Source organism: Betta splendens, chromosome 15 (assembly GCF_900634795.4).
Source record: "Betta splendens chromosome 15, fBetSpl5.4, whole genome shotgun sequence".
In the NCBI taxonomy this organism is placed as follows: domain Eukaryota; kingdom Metazoa; phylum Chordata; class Actinopteri; order Anabantiformes; family Osphronemidae; genus Betta; species Betta splendens.
The window spans coordinates 14,098,293-14,118,632 of record NC_040895.2 but is presented as its reverse complement, the minus strand read 5'-3'; the positions used below and the strand labels follow the sequence as shown (position 1 = coordinate 14,118,632).

General features: G+C 47.9%; 1 protein-coding gene across 1 annotated transcript; it reads right to left on the bottom strand.

The window, feature by feature from the left end:
• Nucleotides 1-7,637: 7,637 nt before the first annotated feature.
• On the bottom strand, nucleotides 7,638-20,174 carry pgbd5 (piggyBac transposable element derived 5). The gene is made up of 7 exons (XM_029174899.3): nucleotides 19,505-20,174; nucleotides 16,526-16,956; nucleotides 14,760-14,894; nucleotides 13,656-13,836; nucleotides 12,608-12,805; nucleotides 12,050-12,155; nucleotides 7,638-11,970 (listed from the first exon to the last, which is right to left on the bottom strand). Exons 1-7 carry the CDS (start codon nucleotides 19,881-19,883, stop codon nucleotides 11,775-11,777), a joined length of 1,626 nt encoding a protein of 541 aa, XP_029030732.1. The 5' UTR covers nucleotides 19,884-20,174; the 3' UTR covers nucleotides 7,638-11,774.
• Between the last annotated feature and the right edge of the window lie 166 nt (nucleotides 20,175-20,340).

The following is a 20,340-nucleotide window of genomic DNA, read 5'->3' as shown; positions in this document are numbered from 1 at the left end:
GCGGCAGCGTTAAAGCCAGTCTCGTCGAGGCCGGAGCGAAACGAATGGGACGTAACCGCGTTTAACCTGCTAAAATCTAAACAGTGATTCTGTGGACGCGCTAATCCTCAGTCTGGGCTTTTGTGCGGTGGGGCCGAGACACTTAGAGGTTCTGTTTCAGCGCTAAGGGAGAAAAATGGGGGGGGTTGTGCGGACGAGAAGCGAAGCTCGTCCGGGACCTGCGAGTAACCTGCAGCACCCTCGCTGATCAACAAACAATAGTCCTTTGATATCCCAGCGAGAGACAATGGACAAGAAAATAAATCCGACCGCCACTCGGGGACTGAGGGGGGAATCCCACCGCACGGAGGTGGACGTACAAACACGCGCACACACGTACACGCCATATGTTCTTGGTTTAAGTCACAAATGTGACCCAGGGTCTCCGTTGTAATCTACCTCAGATGTCAGAGAGGAGGGAGGTGGAGGAGAAGGAGCGAAAGAAGTGAAACGCCAAATAATCCAAACAAGAGGATCTCTAGGGGCGTCCAATCAACCACTTCCGTCCTCCTACATCTCCCTTCGTTTTCCTCCTCCGCTCTTATTTGATTTCATTTTTTCTCTCTTTGTCTTTCCACGCACCGTATCCCCCTCTTTTCCCCAGTGGAACGCGTCGTATGAAGTCCAGAGGCGCTGTTCCGTGGGTCAGAGCGGAGGCTGCTCTCATAACCAGCTCCGCTCCCCGCTTCACCCCCCCCCCCCCCCCCCCCCTCCCCCCTTTATCAGAATCACGCACCTCGTTTTCCGTCGGGCGTCTCAGATCGAAACCCTTTCCTCCCTTTAAAAGTGAAGAGCAGAAATGTGAACATGTGGATTGACAGATGTATTTCTTTAAATATTAACAAGTGAGGCCAAACATTTATACACTCACACACACACACACACGCACACGCACACACACACACACACACACACACACTGGTGAGGAGTGAGTGGGAGCTACCGGTTCATGTTTTGGATCAACTAAATTAATGTCACACATCTGGAAGAAGGCTCCTGCCTGCTCCACCCTCCGCTGTGCTGCGTTGGTGTGATTCCCAGTTTTCCTTTGTGTGTATGTGTATTCGTGTGTGTGTGTATGTAGGTGTAATGTTTCCACTGCTCTTCTCTTGGAACAGACCACCCACTCAGAAGACCAATAGAGTGACCGCGGGGAGCCCGGATAGACACACACACACACACACACACACACACACACACACACACACACACACACACACACACACACACACACACACACGACTCCCTCCAAAGTCAACTCTTCCTAATATTCTCAGAATAGAACATGCTGTTATCAGAGATTGAGGAGATACAAGAACAGCTGACGTGCTATCACAAAGTTAAAGATAATATCGGAAATCGAGGAGGATTTCATTACAAGACAGTGCGTTTACTGCAAAAAATGTCGCCTCAGGTGAACCACGGCGTGGCCTGAAAACCTAAACACCTCAGGTTTATCGGCTGCTAATGCAACTACACACCCTAATAATATAGGTCTGAGTCCTGCAGGATATCTGGCTCCTCCTGCCCACGTACGGATCGGGTCACGGCTGCCGTTGGTGTGACTGTGGCTGAATTAGGGACTAATAATAAAGATGAATTATTAACCGGGCAAAGCAGATAACTGACACCGAGGCTGCAGATCCCCAAGATCCCTCACCGTATGGTGTGGTTGACTGCAGGTCTGTGTAGCAACACTGAGCCAAATGTGTTGTAAAGTGGAAAGGCCGCAGTGTCGACATCTCACTGATGCCTTAAAAAGCTACATTTCACTTCCTGAATCCAAGGTGATTTTTATTATTGGAGACATCGTTCTCACTTAATGACCTTATTTGACCTTATTTTCTTTTCTTGCGATGCTGCACAAACAAATATATTGAAACAGGTTCGTAAATATTTGTTCCAGTGTGTTGCAACTTAAAAGGCCTGTGGTGTTTATGGGAGTTTTATAGTGAGAATGAATCCAGTTATCCAGAAACTGGATCAAAACCATCGCTGGAGCTTGAAACACAGGTTGCACAGCTCGCCAGTAGTCACATGTTTTAGATCAACACGACGACTCCGCCGCGGCTGCTGTGCTGAATGATAATGATACCAGGATGAACGGGTCACTCGTTAGTTGGGGCAAAACAACAAGTCCTCCCAAACACCAAAACAGCTGAGTGCGGACAGAAAAATGAAGTGAAAACAGAATTGAAACCCGGCCGCGGATTATTTCTCCAGGAGGAGCCAAGGAGGGGGCAGAGTTTCCTCGGGCCCAGCTGCCGCTCTTAGAAGCCCACTCCCTTTTATTTAGTCTTATTAATCTACATTTCCCACTTTGCCCCCCCCCCCGCTTCGCCATGTGAGCGTAACAGCATCGTATCAGCTGTCAGGTTTCAACATCTCACCGCAGTGACTAATAAGAAAAAGACGGCAAATCCTACAAATCATAAACTGACAGAATGGCCTTATATCAACACATTTCCTGATAAAGGGCTGTTCAGAGGGACATTCTGGTAATTATTGAGCTGTTGAGCCCGAGTTCTGCGGAGGCCTCGATAACCCGGAGCCGCGGCGCAGTCATTCCTTGGGCGGGTTCCTCTGCGTTCAAAGGACAAACCCATTAGGCTCCGTATCAGGCAAACACCTCTGCACCTGCACAAGCGGCAGAACCAAAGCCGGTCACGTCTACGGGCTCCGAGTTCCGACGGGTCCACAGATCAGTGCAGTTATGCAGCGAATGCAACTTAATCACAGCTGCTTCCTTTTACCTCCCACGCGGTTGCACGGCTACGCTGACCCAACAGCTAATAGCTTCCTCTTGTTTTATGGCGATTCATAAATTAGTGCTGATGAAGCACATGTGGCTGCCGGTGGATCGGTTGCGTGATATAAGCTATAAGATATGAGCTTCTAGTGAGATTTTTCTATTTGAATAAATCAAATCTTTACACTAATATTTACATACATCCATATTTAAACAGATTCTTCTGCTTTGAACTATGAATTGTCTGTGCATGTGCGTTCCTCCAATATGATTTGGTTGTAGTGAGCTCCCTCTCCCCCCATTTGAATAATGAGACACATGTCATGGGGCTCCGCAGCCTGTAAAGAATCATATATTTATAAAAGGGAGGGTGTGAGGAGGAAAGAGACTTTTTGTTGACTGAGGGAAACTGCACGCAGTAACAGGTTAATGACTTGTCACTCAGTACGAACACAAAAGACTTGAACCTGCGGCTTAGGCACCTGATTGTGCTGTCCAGTGTTATTGTTTCAGTTTGAGGAATCAGTTTGCTCCGTTTCGTTTTCTTTCTCCTCAGAGAAACCTCCATCGAGAGCACTGATAAAACACAATGGTGTTATTGTTGCGTCGCCTCCACTTCGACAGCTCGGTCTGCGGAGGCGAATATAATTCCATAAATCACCGTCCCAGCGAGACGGAACTGTTGAGACACTGGTAATTTAAAGTATTACAGTTGAAACATGAACGGGAAGGAGGCATTATTCACCGCGGTGCATTGGAGTGATAGCAGCCGAGACGCTGAGGTGCTTCGATGCTGTGGGAAAGGAACAAAAAGTCAGTTTCATGTGCTCTTAATTCTCACAAACACTGGCTCAAAGTTCCCCACAAACAAGCAGCAGTCACATTTAGCAAAAGAGGCATTCGAGGCGTATTAGCGCACGTCCTTTGACTGTTGGAAGCATTTCCTGAAATCTGCTGGAGCGAATTCTCTTTAAATTCACATTAGCTGTTAGCGCCGAGCCAAACAGGTCGCTCAGGTTTGGGCTCCTGCTCCTTCCACCCTCCTTAATACCTTGGAGCGCATTCGCTTCGCTTACTGTGGAGCTCGGCCTCGCGCTGATGACAAACCGTCAGAAGTCACGTCAGGTCTTTACATGTTCGGCAAGTTAACGTAAGGGGAACCTCACACTCCGAAACATGCACGTTACATAATCAGAACCATTGTTTGCTTAGGTTAATGGCTGAATGCTTCCCTCTTTATTCCATTCTTGTTGGGTTGTATAGTTTATTATAGTAATAAATGCGTAATAACTGAAATCAAAGCCAGTCTCCACAGAGGCTCCATGGATTTGGCTTCCTCAGGCTACTGAACAGCACAGCACCAGCTTCCAGCAGGTTCTCCCTCATCCACAGTCCTCGCTGCAGCTCCGGTCCACGCTGTCACACGCGGGCACCACCGGGCTTCAAATACAAGGAAGCTCCATGTAATTACGAGCACACGAAAGCGACGGAAGGAGCGTTTAACGCACACGTGCACGTGCCGACACACACGCGGCCTCATGTGGCTTAAGGATAAGCTCATAACGCTCCACCTGAATGGAGGTTACATAATGGAGAGGAGATCCTCCTGTCCTAACCTGCCTGACCAGATACTACCCTGTGTACACAGCAGTGCTGTACTCTGCGTGTGTGCATGGGTATTACAGGTGCTAAACTTCAGTGGGTGGAGAGCGATGCCAGATCTGCTTCACAACAACACCCATCCTCCCCCCAACACCTCCGTCCCCCACTTTCTTCCGATGACATAAAACGCTATTCTATTGAACGACGAAGGCCTCTCTCATGCACCAATCCCCTCGCTGCAGCCCCAGTATCCTCTAACACCTACACAGTGGCTTAGCACACAGACACACACACACAAAGACACACACAGACACACAGACACACACACACGCACGCACGCACGCACGCACACACACACACAAAGACACACACACACACACACACACACACACACACACACAAACACACACACATCCCCTACCTCTCGGCCCCCTCCTCCAGCCGTTTCTTTCTGCTTTCTTCTCTGGCAGCTGTGTTTCATTTAAACTGTTCTCTATAAAACCTGGTATTCATAACTGCTGGTCATGATTCCACCCTCGAGTCTTACTAACATCATAATGGTAATAGTTTAATCTGTATGGTGTTGACCCTGTCCTCTTGTTTAGACGTGACCTGAGTGGGAGAGGAGAGGCTCTTTCAGCTCACACAAAGGCTCAGTGCAGCTGGGAACTATTGTGTCCATGAGAAAGCAGGCGCTAGTCATCTAACTATCTGTGTATCCGTCTATGTATATCTGTCTGTTTGTCTATGAACATCTGTATATCTGTCTATGTGCATCTGCCTGCCTGCCTGTCTGTCTGTCTGTCTGTCTGCCTGCCTGCCTGCCTGCCTGCCTGTCTGTCTGTCTGTCTGTCTGTCTGTCTGTCTGTCTATGTGCATCTGTCTGTCTGTCTGTCTGTCTGTCTGTCTGTCTGTCTGTCTGTCTATGTACATCTGCCTGCCTGCCTGCCTGCCTGCCTGCCTGCCTGCCTGCCTGCCTGCCTGCCTGCCTGTCTGTCTGTCTGTCTGTCTGTCTGTCTGTCTGTCTGCCTGTCTGTCTATGTGCATCTGTCTGTCTGTCTGTCTGTCTGTCTGTCTGTCTGTCTGTCTGTCTGTGTACGTCTGTCTGTCTGTGTACATCTGCCTGTCTGTCTGGTCAAGGTTATGGTTTATGAGCAATATGAGCGACGAGTGCTTAAACGAGCACAGAGAGTCCTGCTGGATTCGTCTGAGGTTTCCTTTCTAGAAAAGGTTCAAACAGTAAATGCAAATTTAACTGCCGCTAACACTCTGTGCCACCTGCTCGGATCAGCCCCCGTCCGCTCACCGTGCTAGAAAGTTTCATGCTGGTATCACTGTGGTGCAGAGGTGTGTAATCAGTGTTTTTATTTTACTAGAAAAGTTTAGTTCAACTAAACGCAACTGAAACAGCAGACTCCCAAAACACAACACAGCTTCTCAGAATAGCCTCAAACTCATTGAAACTCATAAAAAGCGTGTGCATCAGATCCCGGCGCTCCGATAAGATAAGTGACTGCTTTCATGCAGATATGAGATCGGTATCTGTCTATCTGTCTTAAACTCACCCATGCAGAAAAAAAAGCACGGTGAGTCATAGCTGAGCAGCCAGGAAACATGACAGTCAAGCGTTACATCCACTCACACTCGCCACCTGACTGGAAGCAATGCAGCGCGGCCTCTGCAGAGACTTTCTCAGCACCTCAGTGTGAAGAGGACTCATGATTCGGGGGCTCATTAGCGTTTTCCTGGTCCGGGAGAGAGGAGGATCGCTTAAAACACACAAAGCAGTCAGCAGCTACATTAAGACAACAACACGTATCTGCTGAAAGTATGAAGTGGATGATCTTGGGCCAGATGACGCCTCATGACGTGACTTACCCGCGACTCCCACTTCAAGATGACAAAGGGAACCCGTAAATAAAAGGCGTTACATCGATACGTTAATTATAGCCCAATGACATGAGCGGAGACGTGTTGGTGAGTCTGCATGGATGCGGGTCGGCGAGGCCCGAGTGTCACAACCTGACACATGTACAGTAGGATGCTGGAGACGGAGGCTATAAACCTGGGAGACACTTTCAGGCTAAATGTGTGAGCGTCTGCATCCAGGTGATACTCACACTGATGCTGCACTGACAGACATTAAACGTTTGGTGCGTCTCCATTGAGTTTTCTGCTTTGTTAAGCATGATAAGACATTCTGGAAGTAGTCTGGAGGCTGAGTCATGGAGCCATGGACTCAGTCCAAATGCGGTGAGTTAGCTTCCAGGTAAACGTACCCGGATGTCTGCACATACGAACCAACGCCAGAGTTTACAATCAACCTGAGAGTTAACAGGTGCCATTATTTCTGACATTCAAACCTCGCCGATCAGCTTCAGCTCATCGCTCGGCCTTTGTGAGTTCTCTCTGTTGTGCAGGAATGGTGATGAGCTCCCCCTGAGGCCCGTGAGAGAAAAGAGCAGCTCTCAGTTTGCCAGCTCTGCTTTATTCCTGGTCTCTTGCTCATCCTGTCGGTCGGACTGTCCGTCCACCCCTCACCGGTATGTTTCAACTGGATTCTGTAGATAGAATAACTTCACTATTTTTTGCTAGTGAAGTTATTTTTTACTTTTAGGATGTCAGCCAGTCACTCTGTTATCAAGCATCTCATGAAATTAATTCAGTTATGTGGTCTCACTTTGCTGCTTGGACCAATTAGAATCAACTTACCTTCAGGGGAACATCGATGAGCCGATGGACAAAGTGACTGAGGGAATTATTACTTGCTGCCCTCTCCTGGTTATACTTCGCATTGCAGCTATATTTTACCATTTAATAAACCCACCCCTCAGGGCAATTACATGAAAATGAAATGATTGTTAGACTTGTGCATAGAGAGTTCATTTCCAAATGTTTCAATCATATTTTCAGCATCACTCATTGGACGGTTTGAATAATGTTCAGAATTAACCCAGTAAAGCAGGTTTACCTTGTCAGTCACTCTAACTTTATCACAAAGGCCTGTGTGTCCAGGCTTAATACCCTTCTCTACAGTACATAAGCCTCCAGACACAATATTTTATACACCTTCTGCATCTTGAGTAGAAGTGTATTAGCGTTTTATTACTAGAATTTATTCTTGGGTACTGTATGTACTTTTTTAATAACCTTCAAAATAAACAATAATTCTAGTAAAACACTGAATTATTTATCCTATATAACAGAAGGGATCTGTTTTCTACAGGTCAAGAAGATTCTCCAACTCTTCAACACGTGGAAAGTTTTAATGAAGACACGTTTACACAACAGTGGTGAACAACTCGTCGACACTCACAGTTAAGAAAGTCATTTGGTCCAGCACACGCCACGTCTTTGACATTACATGCACGCACACACGCCCGTCTGTTTCTGCCGCGGAGCCAGATAACACACACTCGGGCCCACGGCGCTCGGCTACAGAGCTGAGTCCCTTAGTAAGCGTGACCCCTTGGTTGGGACGCTTGTGACTTGATCTTCTGCTGTTTTTAGGCAGGTGTTCACTACGTGGAGATGATCGACTAGTTCTATAAACTGGATTTATAGACTTAGTTCTACAATTAAATCTGCTGTTGCTTGTACAGTGGTTAGCACCTGATAAGGCTATAGCTGTGTTATTAGTGATGAAGCCCTGAGGTTAGCCAGTCACTTACAGTATATTAAACATTAAATATCGTCACCTAAACTAAGCTCTGTACATGCACATCATCATACACACACCTGCACTGCTTCGTATCAATTCATATTGAATCAAAGGCCTTGACCAACTGTTTGGGACCATCATCCATAGAAAGAGCATCAGAGTCACACTGTCCTTATGGAAAACATATTGACTTTTTACTTTATTACTTAATTGAATTTGGTGATTTGGATAATAACATTTCAGGGTTGGATATCAGGTTAATATTATTGATGGGAACATCAGAAATTATGAAATATGAGACATTACAGCTGTGAGAAAACCTTTAAGCAAATATCTGATGTTGTTGTGTCCATTTACAGATTTTCCTCATTTCTAGTTTGTTCTATTTCTGCTCTGGCTTGATGTCAGAACATAAACAAGACTGCCTAACTGTCATCAGCAAAGCGGACTGAAGGAAATAACTTGAGATTTCAAAATAGATTTGATTATTTTTATTTTTTTAAACGAACCAAATGTAACTTTGCTGTGAATTAAAAGCACTTGGCCACATGAGGCCTCTGCAGCTGATGCGATAAGGGCCGAAAACCTCAAACGCAGCCATCCCTTCACACTCGTGAATCTCAGGTAACTTCTATCAGCAGCATGTACAAATGCAGCCATCGCAAAGGTTCATTGTGATGCGCGTACATGAAAAAGTACAATTGACGTGAGGAGCTAATCGCTGTGAAGAGCTGGACTCCATTCCCTGCTCTACTCACGTATTCGTGCATCAGTTAGCGATGACTCCATCCGTGGCTCTTACTCAGACTGCAGTTTGCCCTGCAGGTCCACACGCTCACACTGAGGCTTCAGCTCAGTGGAGAAACCGGCTTCTCTGCCTTATTTCATGAATGTCTCCCTCCTGATTAAATGTCAGCGCAGGAGCTCTTGATTAGATGACGACTGACACCGAGGCTGTTTACAATTATTATAACTTTGAGTGCTAACATCATCTTTAACCTTATGGAGTCTGCACTGTCTTCACTCTGTTTTACTATAGCAACGAGAACAATACCGCTCTAAACAACAGCCGCTTCAAAGAGAAACCCAACATTTGCATGTGTGTGTTGGGACCACGCCCAGCATCAAAGATGCAACAGACACGGAAACTCAAAGCAGAGACAGTAAAGCAATACTGTTAAACAAGGTATTAAGTTATTCTTTCAATAATTATTATGTAACCAAATTCACAGAAAATCACCCAAACAAAACGATTCCAGACTTGAATGATCGTCTGGAGGTGCAGAAGCATATACCATAATATAACAATGGACGTGTGGGTGAAACCTCATGAATGTTATGAATCCCATAAACTTCATACATGCATGCAGACGTTTACAAGCTTTGCAGGGTGGAATTAGAGCCTCAGTTCTCAGTTCATTACTGTCCAATCAACTTGATACTAAAGAGACGTGAGATTGGTTGATATCAAATATTGTAATAAAAGGTGAGTCGGCAAACACGCGACGTGATGAGACGAGACTGCTTCCTGACAATGACAGAGACACTTAAAAGTGAGCGGTGACGACGACATCCAGGGTTTCGAGCACACAAGAGCAACAATGAACAACAACAACAACAACGGTTCAGTTAGTGAAAAAGTAAAAAAATCACAATCTTGAGTCTCAGTGATTATAGACATACAAACAATTATTCGTAAACAAAATATACACAGACAGTATTCTCTCTAAATCTACAGTGGTAATCTGTTCTGTTTTGGTTATAGTCGTTCCTTTTCATTTTCAGCATCATTGGTGTCATTTTATATAATTTATTTAACACGTATATTTACAAAATGTATATATTTTCCAGCGTATATTCTCTGATTGGGTTTAATTCAACACTAAAAACAATGTCTAATAAATATGTTTCCTCAAAGTGCAACACTATGGTGGGAAAAGTGCATTAGTCCTGCCAGCAACCCCTTCAACGCCTGCGATCGCACTGTAATGTGTTCACACATACAACCCTGCTGTTGGTGCAATCTGTTCTGCACTTGGTTCCAGGTGGAACCGGCGTAGAACTAAAACTCGGCCTATGTGACAAGAAGCTGCTGTCGATATTAGGATTTGTTGCAACATTTAGATTTCTGGGACGACGTTTAAGCCCCCAGTGATTCTGTTTTTTTACTTCACGGACCTAAATCTTGCCAAGTAACATTATCCAAACCCCTGCCCACTGGCCAAGACGGTGCCGGTTGCCTAGCAACACTGGCTTACAGAACATTCAATCAGGGAGACGGTGAACATCATGGCCTGGAAAGCCACAGTCAGCTGCATAAGTGATGAGACGGAAATATGACAAGTGTTGTTATTAAAAACCTACTTTTTCAATCAGCTTCTCGCGCAATCATGAGCGAACCTACAAACAAGACGTCCTGTGGTTCCACTGCAGACAAACTGCTGGTCTGCTGTAGTTTGTGGCCGGCAGTCAGGATCAGTCAGCTCGGGAAATCTTTGACCAACAAGTGAGGAAAGTTTTCTGCAGTGATAAATTGCAGCGGCATTTTAATGGTTAATTAGTGGCAAAGCACATTTATTGACAAAGAGCTTTGCCTTTGTGTTAAATGGGTCAATTCAAATGTACTGTAACATCACACAACTAATAGAAATTGTGGTTCGGCCGTCCACAATATTTTGGATCCAGTCTAAAATGTTCCTGTAGTGCTGCACACCACACACACACACACACACACACACACACACACACACACACACACACACACACACACACACACACACACACACACACACACACACACACAAATGGCAGTTCCACTTGCTAAATAAATGCACACAACCAAAAGTTTCAAAACCCACCTCACACTGAACAAGAGAACACCACGATCCACGTTCCGTTTGCATGCAGTGTAAACGCCACGGCGCTGCTTTACTAAGCGTTTGTTGCCTCACAGCTCAAACCACCGCTCAGCCTGGACACTCACGCACTCCAACCTGAAGCTGACATCACTCGTCCCGTCTCCACCTCAGCCAGTGACACGTGTTCTGCTGACAAATCCTTAGTAAACCTGCGTGGCTGAAGGTTGCAGTGGAGTCCCATGGCACGTGATCTCTACTGTGTGGAGTGCAGTTAATGAGTATTTACAGGACCACGAGAAACAACTAGAGGAAGAGACATCAGCTTGGCACTGCTTCAGTGTTATCACACAGACACAGACTGCACCAGTCTGTACAATCGCATAAGAGAGTGTGTGAGGATTGTGCGTGTGTGTGTGTGTGTGTGTGTGTGTGTGTGTGTAAAGATTGTGTGTGAGTGTGTGTTTGTGTGTGTGAGAGTGAGTGTCTGTGTGTGTGTGCGTGAGTGAGTGAGTGAGTGAGTGAGTGAGTGAGTGAGTGAGTGAGTGAGTGCATGCATGCGTGTGTGTGTGTGTGTGTAAAGATTGTGTGTGTGTGTGTGTGTGTGTGTGTGTGTGTGTGTGTGTGTGTGCGTGTGTGCGTGCGTGCGTGCGTGCGTGTGTGTGTGTGTGTGTGTGTGTGTGTGTATGCATGCATGTGAGTGTGTGTGTGTGTGTGTGTGTGTGTATGCATGCGTGTGTGTGTGTGTGTGTGTGTGTGTGTGTGTGCGTGCGTGCGTGCGTGCGTGTGTGTGTGTGTGTGTGTGTGTGTATGCATGCATGTGAGTGTGTGTGTGTGTTTGTTGTCATGCTCCTCCCCCTCCTCTTCTTCACTGTGTGGGGGAGCAGTCTTCTAGATCCAGCAGCTCTCTGACCAGTCTCTCTCCAAACTGCGCGCGGCTGTAGCGCTTCACCGCGTAGGCGTCGGACATCTTGTAGAGGATGTACGCGTTGTTGATGGCGATGCTGATGCTCAACCAGAACACCTGCTGCCAGGTCTTGTTGGGCTTATGGAAGATGAAGTACCTGCGGCGGAGAGACAGATTGTAGGGGTCAGAGCGGCGCCGCGGTGAACGGGAGGCGCTTCTGTAGACGCTGCACCCACTTGCTGTACTTGTCGTCGTATTTGCAGATGTAACTGAGGTGAGCTGCGAAGGCCTCCACCGCTAAAGGGCACGGGATCTCCCCGCTTTTCCTCTTGATGATCACACCTGCCACAAACACAACAAACACCAGTGAAGAAGCGGCGCTTCCTTAAACAGTGCAGACTTTCCACCAACATCGTTGTCTCAGATTTGCCCATTATATAATTGTTGCTTGCATAATATTCACAATAACAAAGGATTGTTGTAACTATGCGTGGGGCGCCGGCTTCTCTGTCGCCCTTTAAGGAGGTGAAAACATTTGCGCGCACGCCCACACACACACACACACACACACACACACACACACACACACACACACACACACACACACACACACACACACACACACACACACACAGAAGGAAGGAATCAATAGTGGACAGGAAGAGTCGAACGGATGAAAGGAGCCGCTCACAGACACTTTAGCGCTTCAACTAGACGTGAACCTATAAAACAATTGTTCAACTGAGAGCGGAGGAGGAGAACATCACGACCCTGGAGCCATGTATATCATTCACCCTGCTTCGTTGGGGAGTAGGCGTTGGTGAGGAACCTGAAGTGGCCCTTGTTGTACCAGCTGATCAGCGACATGCTGCCCTTCATCATCACCCGCGACTGGCCGCGCTGCGCCGGCGTGGAGCCGCACACCAGCATGTTCTGAGGAAGGCCGGTGCAGTCGCTCTTCCTGGTGCTCAGCAGGCCACAGCAGTAGATGTCTGGAAACGGGCGATTGGACAAATATAACCTTATTGAACGTTGTATTTACTCGATTAACTTAAGCAAATAGTCTCTGTATTATTAATATAATTGCCACTATATAGGTGAACCATAACTAATTGCTTAAGTGGTTGCAGCCATTTGTTTCCTGAACCATTTGTTCAGGGAGCTGTCTCTCACATCGGTCCCTCTTCTCATCTGCTTCTTGTATTTTTTCTTTGTGCTTCCACCCATTTCGAACAATCATGTGCCTGACTGCTTCTAATTCTCACTGTTCTCTGTTTGGAGAACGATTCCTATCTGTGGATTACGGTGCGTGTGTGTGTGTGTGCGTGTGCGTGTGCGTGTGCGTGTGTGTTCAGCACAGGGTAATTAACTCTGCTAATTAGTCCAACTAAGATAACTTTGAAATAAAAATGTGGGACGATGACTTCTTCCTCTTCGTCTCTTCCCACTGTTATCGTGCTGCAGAAGAGCAGCGGTGAAAAGGAGAATGCAGAACCGTTGCTGGTGTCATCATTAAATCTGAGCTGCTCGGCTGCACATTTCTTCTCTGCCTTTGCAGATTTACTCGCCTGCCGCGATGTGATGATGCGTTTACTATTACTACGACAAAAGGAAACAGGTCACTGAGGAGGATTAATGTGCTGCAGGATCACAGCTCCAGCAGCGCTGCCTCGGCTGCTTCAATGGTTCTGAACGGTCATTAATGAGTTTCACTTTCACTCACGTTCAGTCTCCACGTCGATTGTGTGATATTGTGACTTGGCTGAACACAACCTGAGGTCGTGGGTTTGACAGCCTCACACAGCTACAGATCCAGCCTCAGCTGATGGGTTTGACGCGTACCTTGTTTGCTGAACTCGCTGAAGAGGCCGAGGCTGGTGATGGACGGCCCGGTGAAGATGATGGTGTTCCTGCCTGAGATGTTTTGGCAGAGCTGCTTGGCCACGAGGCTGTGGAGCTGAGGCTTGTTCTTCAAGGTGGCCAGAGCGTCGGTGCCCTGGCCGTCCTTCAGGTGGACCGAGATCTGCACGGGAGGAAACACGGAGCGTTTCAATTCAAAATATATATTAATAGCACGGAGTGACCTTGATGTGGCTGAACCTGTAAGAGGTTTAGTTTGAATGCGAGAGAAACAGTCCTGCGACTGTAGCCGTTACACTAAATGCTCAGACCAGGCGCCTGCGTCTGCGTGTTTGTTTGTGTGTTGCACGGCCTAATGGCATCTCATTGATTCGCTCCATTAACTTGTTTTATTTCTTGGATTCTTTTTCTTTTTTTTCCCCCTCCTACAACACAACTCACGCAGAGGGAGCCGACGTCAGCGCAGACACACAGCGGCTGCCAAACGGCCACAGCCAGCGTGGCCGCTAATGCTTATTTGTGAAATGGATGAGATAATGGAACACGGCTTTTAATGACAGAGGCTGTGAGGCTTCCCGCGCACATCTCGCCTGGCACAGTGAATTAGGGTTACACTCAGAGAGATGAACGGCTGCTTTTATTAGTGACTTCATTTCACATAAACCGATGAGGAGGGAAAACAGTGAATTAAAATTCTGGCCGTGGTTTTCTCGTCTCCTCGCTAATGTCATTTTGGACGTCACTCAGGCTAAAGAAAGAAACCCATCATCCATATTAGAGTCAATGCCTAGATATACTATATCTATTTATGGCCCTTTCTATTTAAGTTTTGCTATATTGCTATACAGCCAACAGAATATCAGGCTGCTGGTTGGCTCAGAGGACCCAGTTTTGGGGGGAATCCGCGTGTGATGTATTAAAGAGCTGCTTCACGCCGACGACAGTGAGGGGAGTCACAGCGAGAGGTGCGTTCGGAGCTGACGTGACATTTGGGGAACATCTGGTTGCCATGGAAACATTGTTATATTTTTAATGCTTAAGAAAGCACACGCTAGCAAATTCTACCAGGATCTATTCATTCGCTACCTGACAGATGAACCCGGTGGAGGTGCACTGTCGAACCCAGAGGCTGAACTTCCTCTTCTTCCTCTTCCTCAGCTCCCGTTCTGTGCAGGTGGTGATGAACACGGGGTCCTCATCTATCAAGGGCTCGTGAAGAACCTGGAAACGCAGTCAGTGTCAAGTCTGTGGATTTATAAAATACTGTTCTTATATACATGTCTGTCTATGTACTGTCAAACAGTAGAAAGGGTTATTTTATGTTCTGGACTTATCTATTATGACTTCAGACCAAACGCTTTGAAGAACCAGCAAAATAAAAAATACATCTAAGAGACTAGAGGAGCAGTGGCTGTAACCTGGCAACAAAAATAGAGATGTATTAGGAGCTGCAAAGTTAGTGAGGCTTTAGGGGAAAACATCAACATTATAAAAGTCACAATCTATTTCGAACCTATAACAATCAACACACATTCAATAATTTCACATACACAAACATGAGCACTCGTTCAGCAGCTCTGTCTTGCACCATAAGCCTGGTTAAATATTCCCCGGCACGGTAAATATTTGCATGTCAAATCCCTCGGCTTTCCCTCCGGCGTTTCCACTGCTCCCATCATCATTTGAATAATGCTTCAGCGAGAAGTGATCGACAGCGTTCTCGAGCGCCGGCGATATTTCCCAGTCAAATATGGATTTATGGATCGCACAGGTGAGAAGTGATGAAGCTTTCTGGCCTCGGGATGACATCACTCAAACCATAATGACCTTTAAAGGAAAATACCGCACCATCAGTGAGCTGCCGCACATCAGCAGCACACTGACGCACATTAACTGCAGACACACCTGTACGGCAAAGCGTCGCTAACATGACGCGCCCATCGCTCTGTTATCAAACGGGTGAATCACCTTCCACTGTCTGTGCTTTCAGTCCCGCTCTCTCCCTCTGTCTGGACCCACTCTTTGCCCCCGGCACAGAAAAACAGCAGATAACACTAACTGGCCTAGTTACACACGTCTGCTGCTGCTGACGATGCACGCACACACACACACACACACACACACACACACACACACACACACACACACACACACACACACACACACACACACACACACTGGCTGACAACCGGCCTGCCCTCATTGTATCAGTCACTTCTGGGTGGATGGAGACCCCAGAGTCCTCCTTCCTGCAGATTTCAGATGGATGGCTGATCATTTTGTTATTATCACAGCAAAGATTGTGGGAAAATGTGACATGCTCTTAAGTAATTTGGCTGCGTGTCCTCCAAAAACAAGCCCGCGGAAGCTATTATGGCTGAAAACAATCAATCAGCAACAAGAAACGAGCTGTGCTTGTTCTGGTGAAGTAAAATGCCACCGCACTGATTGAATTGTCCGGACTTTCATCTGATCTTTGTTGTGATCAGACCTGCGGAAGCAACGAGTGATTGCACTCTCCATTCGCTCAAGTGGCACACGTCGTTTCCTGTCGTTCTCCTCCGCAATCACGGTAATCGTGTGCGGAAATTGGTTGGTTTTGAATGCAAAAATCTGGAGACGAAGGAAAAGTTGGAGTTGAATAAAGTCCAGAGCAGCCGAAGTAGAGCAGCGACGCGGATGCTCCACTGCCCCAGATGCATAAATGCGAATCTGATACACAGAGCAACAGAAATAATTGGAAGTAAATCTCCTGGAGGAAAATCCGTATTCATTTTAATGCCCTGTAGGTCCTGACTCAACCGTTTCTTACAACAGTGTGCATTCATTAGACAGTGAAAACAAAGCACTACCTGTGTTTGTGAAGATCTGAAGGTGCAGCTGAACGCCTGCTGCAGGGAGTCCAGGAAGGGCTGGATCTTATACAGGCCCTGGTTGCTGCCCTGCGACGGCCGGAAGGCCACGATGTGGAAGTACTTGAGGATCTTCTCGAAGCGCGCCTGGCTCATCTTCAGGGCGATGCTCTGGTTGCTGAAGAAGCCGGAGCTCCAGATGCTGAGCACCGACTCGCAGCGGTGCACGCTGGTGGAGATGACGAAGCCCAGGAAGGCCTTCATCTCCTGCGCCGCGACCGGACGCCAGCCCTCCTCGGAGCCGAAGCGCTCCTGGAACTTCTTGGCGTACATGTTGGTCTGCGTCACCATGCTCTGGATGCAGTTGTCGGGCACGAAGAGCTGGAAGAAGTCCAGGGCCGTGGCGGAGGCCGGCATCTTCTGGGCGGGGCCTGAACGGGGACAGGACGGAGAGAGAGGTGAGACGCTGCGACCCCACGGCCCACGTGGGACCGGTCGCTGACACAACCGGCACCGAGGCCTCAGTTTGACTGACTTTGCTGAATAAGGGATTCTCACTTGAGAGGCCGCGGATTTTGTGGCGATCGACCGCATCGGCGTGGTTTAACAGCTGCATAGTATAGTGTTCCGTGTTACTGTTAGCCTCCCGGTGAATGCCCGATTCCTTGCCTGTGTTGAAGTATTTGTTCTGCTAAATTGGACATGTTCTCGGAGGTTGCTGGCTGCGTGAGAGAGAGTCTGGACGCAGAGCAAAGCGATTTCAGGCTCAATGGAAAAGCACGATCTCATTATCTCCGAACAAGGCCTAACAAGGTTTCCACTCTCTCTCTCCCCTTCCCTCGCCCCGCGTGGCCGCGCAACCAAAATAATAGAGACCTCCGAATTCAATTTTTTAATTTCGAATTCGAACTTGCACGCCGGAGCGCGTCAGCAGCCGCCGAAGCTGAGGCCAAGCTCCAGATCTGCTCATTTGCATTCCATTAGACTTGAAAGCTGAATATAAAAACCCGGGCTGACGTCCTCAGACTGAGCCACTCCTCCGAAAAGAAAAAAAAAAAACATCACACATTAAGATGCAAGGGCCCTCAAGGCGAAATAATCCACCTCAGCTCAGGAGGAGCCAAAATACAGATGTCCTTATTTTCATTCTTATGGATTTGCTTCATCTGCAGCTGATGTCCGGCCTCATGCTAATTCTAGTCAGACCTATTGATAATTACAACTCATTACAAATTGTTTCATCTTGCATCAGAGGCATTTTCCTACTTGATGTTTACTTTTTTCATATATATTTCATATACATCATCAGAGGCAACACTCAGAAAAACAGATTAAGTGACATATGGAGTTAATCTGTCAGAGGCGCTCAGCAAAGTGAATGAATTAAAAGCTTTTTTAAATCCCTTCAACATCTCTGTAAGGTGGTTATATAACCCAGATATGCGGATGTGTGCTCCATAATCCTGGACTTGGCCTTTTGCTGCTCGTCTGGCGCAGATGGGAAAACAAGGCATGAAGATATTAAATGTTTAAAAGCCAAAAGAGGAGTTTAAGTGTAGAACCAATCCAAAGCGCACACCAGATGGAGTCTGCGAGCGTCCGCGCGAGGTTGACTTGATGCTTTGTGACGCCGGCTGATGATTTATGTACGCGGGCGCCCATTCTTCAGTCTGGACCAGAACTTTCACAGCCGGACACCAGAAGACGGACAGATGGAGCAACGGACAGACGAGAGACAGCTGGACGTGTGGCCAGATAGATGGACAGACACAGGAGAGTCCCCACTGTCCAGACTAATCAAGTCACAATATGACTTTATTAGGAGCTCTACAGCATTTATGCTCCCTATCAGCCCTGCACCATCCGGCCTCTTAATAACCTGAACCTGGTTCCAGCTCGACGGGACCACGCCCACGCTGCCGTGCAAACAGACACTGACCGTAATTTAATAAACCAGATGAGAAAAGAAAAGAAGCAGGCGGACACACCTGTCTCCCTGGATTGAGTCAACAAAGACAGTCAAACAGAGCAGGACAGAGAAGAACAGAACATTGTGTCACGTTGCTTTAGCCTCACTGAAGTTTTTTACCCGTGCTTGGACGACTGGGCTCAGAAAAAGCCTTCAGAGCTACACAAGCACATGAAAACAGATGAGGTCTTCTGTACATTGTTATTGGCATTAAATTGGCCTTTAATACAAATGTTCTTTTCATTTGGCATCTTCACACCGATCAGAACCATCATTGGTTAAATCTGCTTTCGTCTGAAACAGAGACGAAAAGGGCAAGAATCACAATTTATGCTGGAGTCTTGACATTTAAACGGGAGTAAATCTAAATTTGTGCTTTCAAACAGCTGTGTTGCTCCCTCCATAGTATCTCCCACAGCCACATGTCGGTTCACCGCCAAGCGTGACATTTCCACCGACCGCCTCTGCCTCAGCTGAGAGACCAGAGAACAGGCTTCGCTGTCGTCCACGCTGGAAGAAACGTGGGGAGACGCACACAAAGGACGGCTGCACAGCGGGGGGCTGCACGGTCACGATTCACACTCATCTGAATAGGAAGCACAGGTTGTGTGTGTGTGTGTGTGTGTGTGTGAGCCAGCAGAGGCAACACGCTGCTTCTCTAAATCAAACAGCTCGTCGCCCCGCAATGCCCTGAAACACGCACGACAGCATGTGTACCACGCACCGCGGGGCCAAGTATCAAAGGCTAAGCGTTCGCCATTAACTTCCAGCAGCAATTATTGATGCAGTGTCATCCTTCTCCCTGTCGCTCACTCACACCCATGCGTAAAGAGGAGGGAGAATTACAACAGGCATCCGGCCGGAGCGAAGCGGCCGCTGGTGCCGTTCAGGCACCAGATACAACATACTGCATCATTCCTGTCTGTCTCTATCCAACCGCTCCAAACCCACGGGCAGTTCTTTCCCCCACGCGCAAATGACCTTATTCATCTTGTCACGTCGCGGCTCACCATATGTCTCCTTGTACGGCGGCACCGTGACGTCCTGGAGCGCCTCGGTCCAGCCCTCCTCCTCCGCCTGACTGCGGGACAGGGAGCCGGGGGGACCGGCTCCGCCGCCGCCGCCGCCGCCTCCCGCTCCCCCGCTGTGCGCGCTCTCCCTGTCGCCCCGCTTTTGATGGTGGTGGTGGTGGTGGTGATGCTGCTGGTCCTCCTCGCCCACTTCGGCTATGTAGTTGTCGGAGTCGGAGTCCCCGGAGGTGCTGTAGAAGGGATTGTCGCTGCTGTCGTCCCCGGACTCGCCGAACACGTCGTCGGATATCTGCAGGCTCTCGTACCGGGAACGGGCCGCTTCCAGGAGAGACAGCGCCTTCCGCCCGCACTCCGCCATCTCTCTCCCTCTCTCTCTCTCTCTCCCCGATGATGCGCTCCTCCTTTCTCCGACTTCTGTGCTGTGCAAGAGATCACGATTTTGCAAGAGCAGGGAGGTGCTCCCTTTAAAGTGGCGGCTACACCTTCCTCTGTCTCGGCTTGTGTCACGGGTGGGCAGACGCGTGGACCCGAGGAGAGCTGTCCGCTTCAAGGGTACTGAAAAATCTCCGCCTCCTGGCTTCCACACGGCGCAGCGTACCGGCCACAGTTATCAATAGTTACAGCATCCGGGTTGAGGGACCAGCGACTTCTCCACACGGAGAGGAAAAAGAAAGAGTAGTGGCTGCAGCCGCATCACCTGACACATGGTCCGGCCCTGCGTCCAATAAGACAGCACCTTCTGTAGCAGATTTGTAGAAGAGCAGCTGACAATATATGAACGTGTGTTCAAAGTATAAGGACGATTGATTAAATTG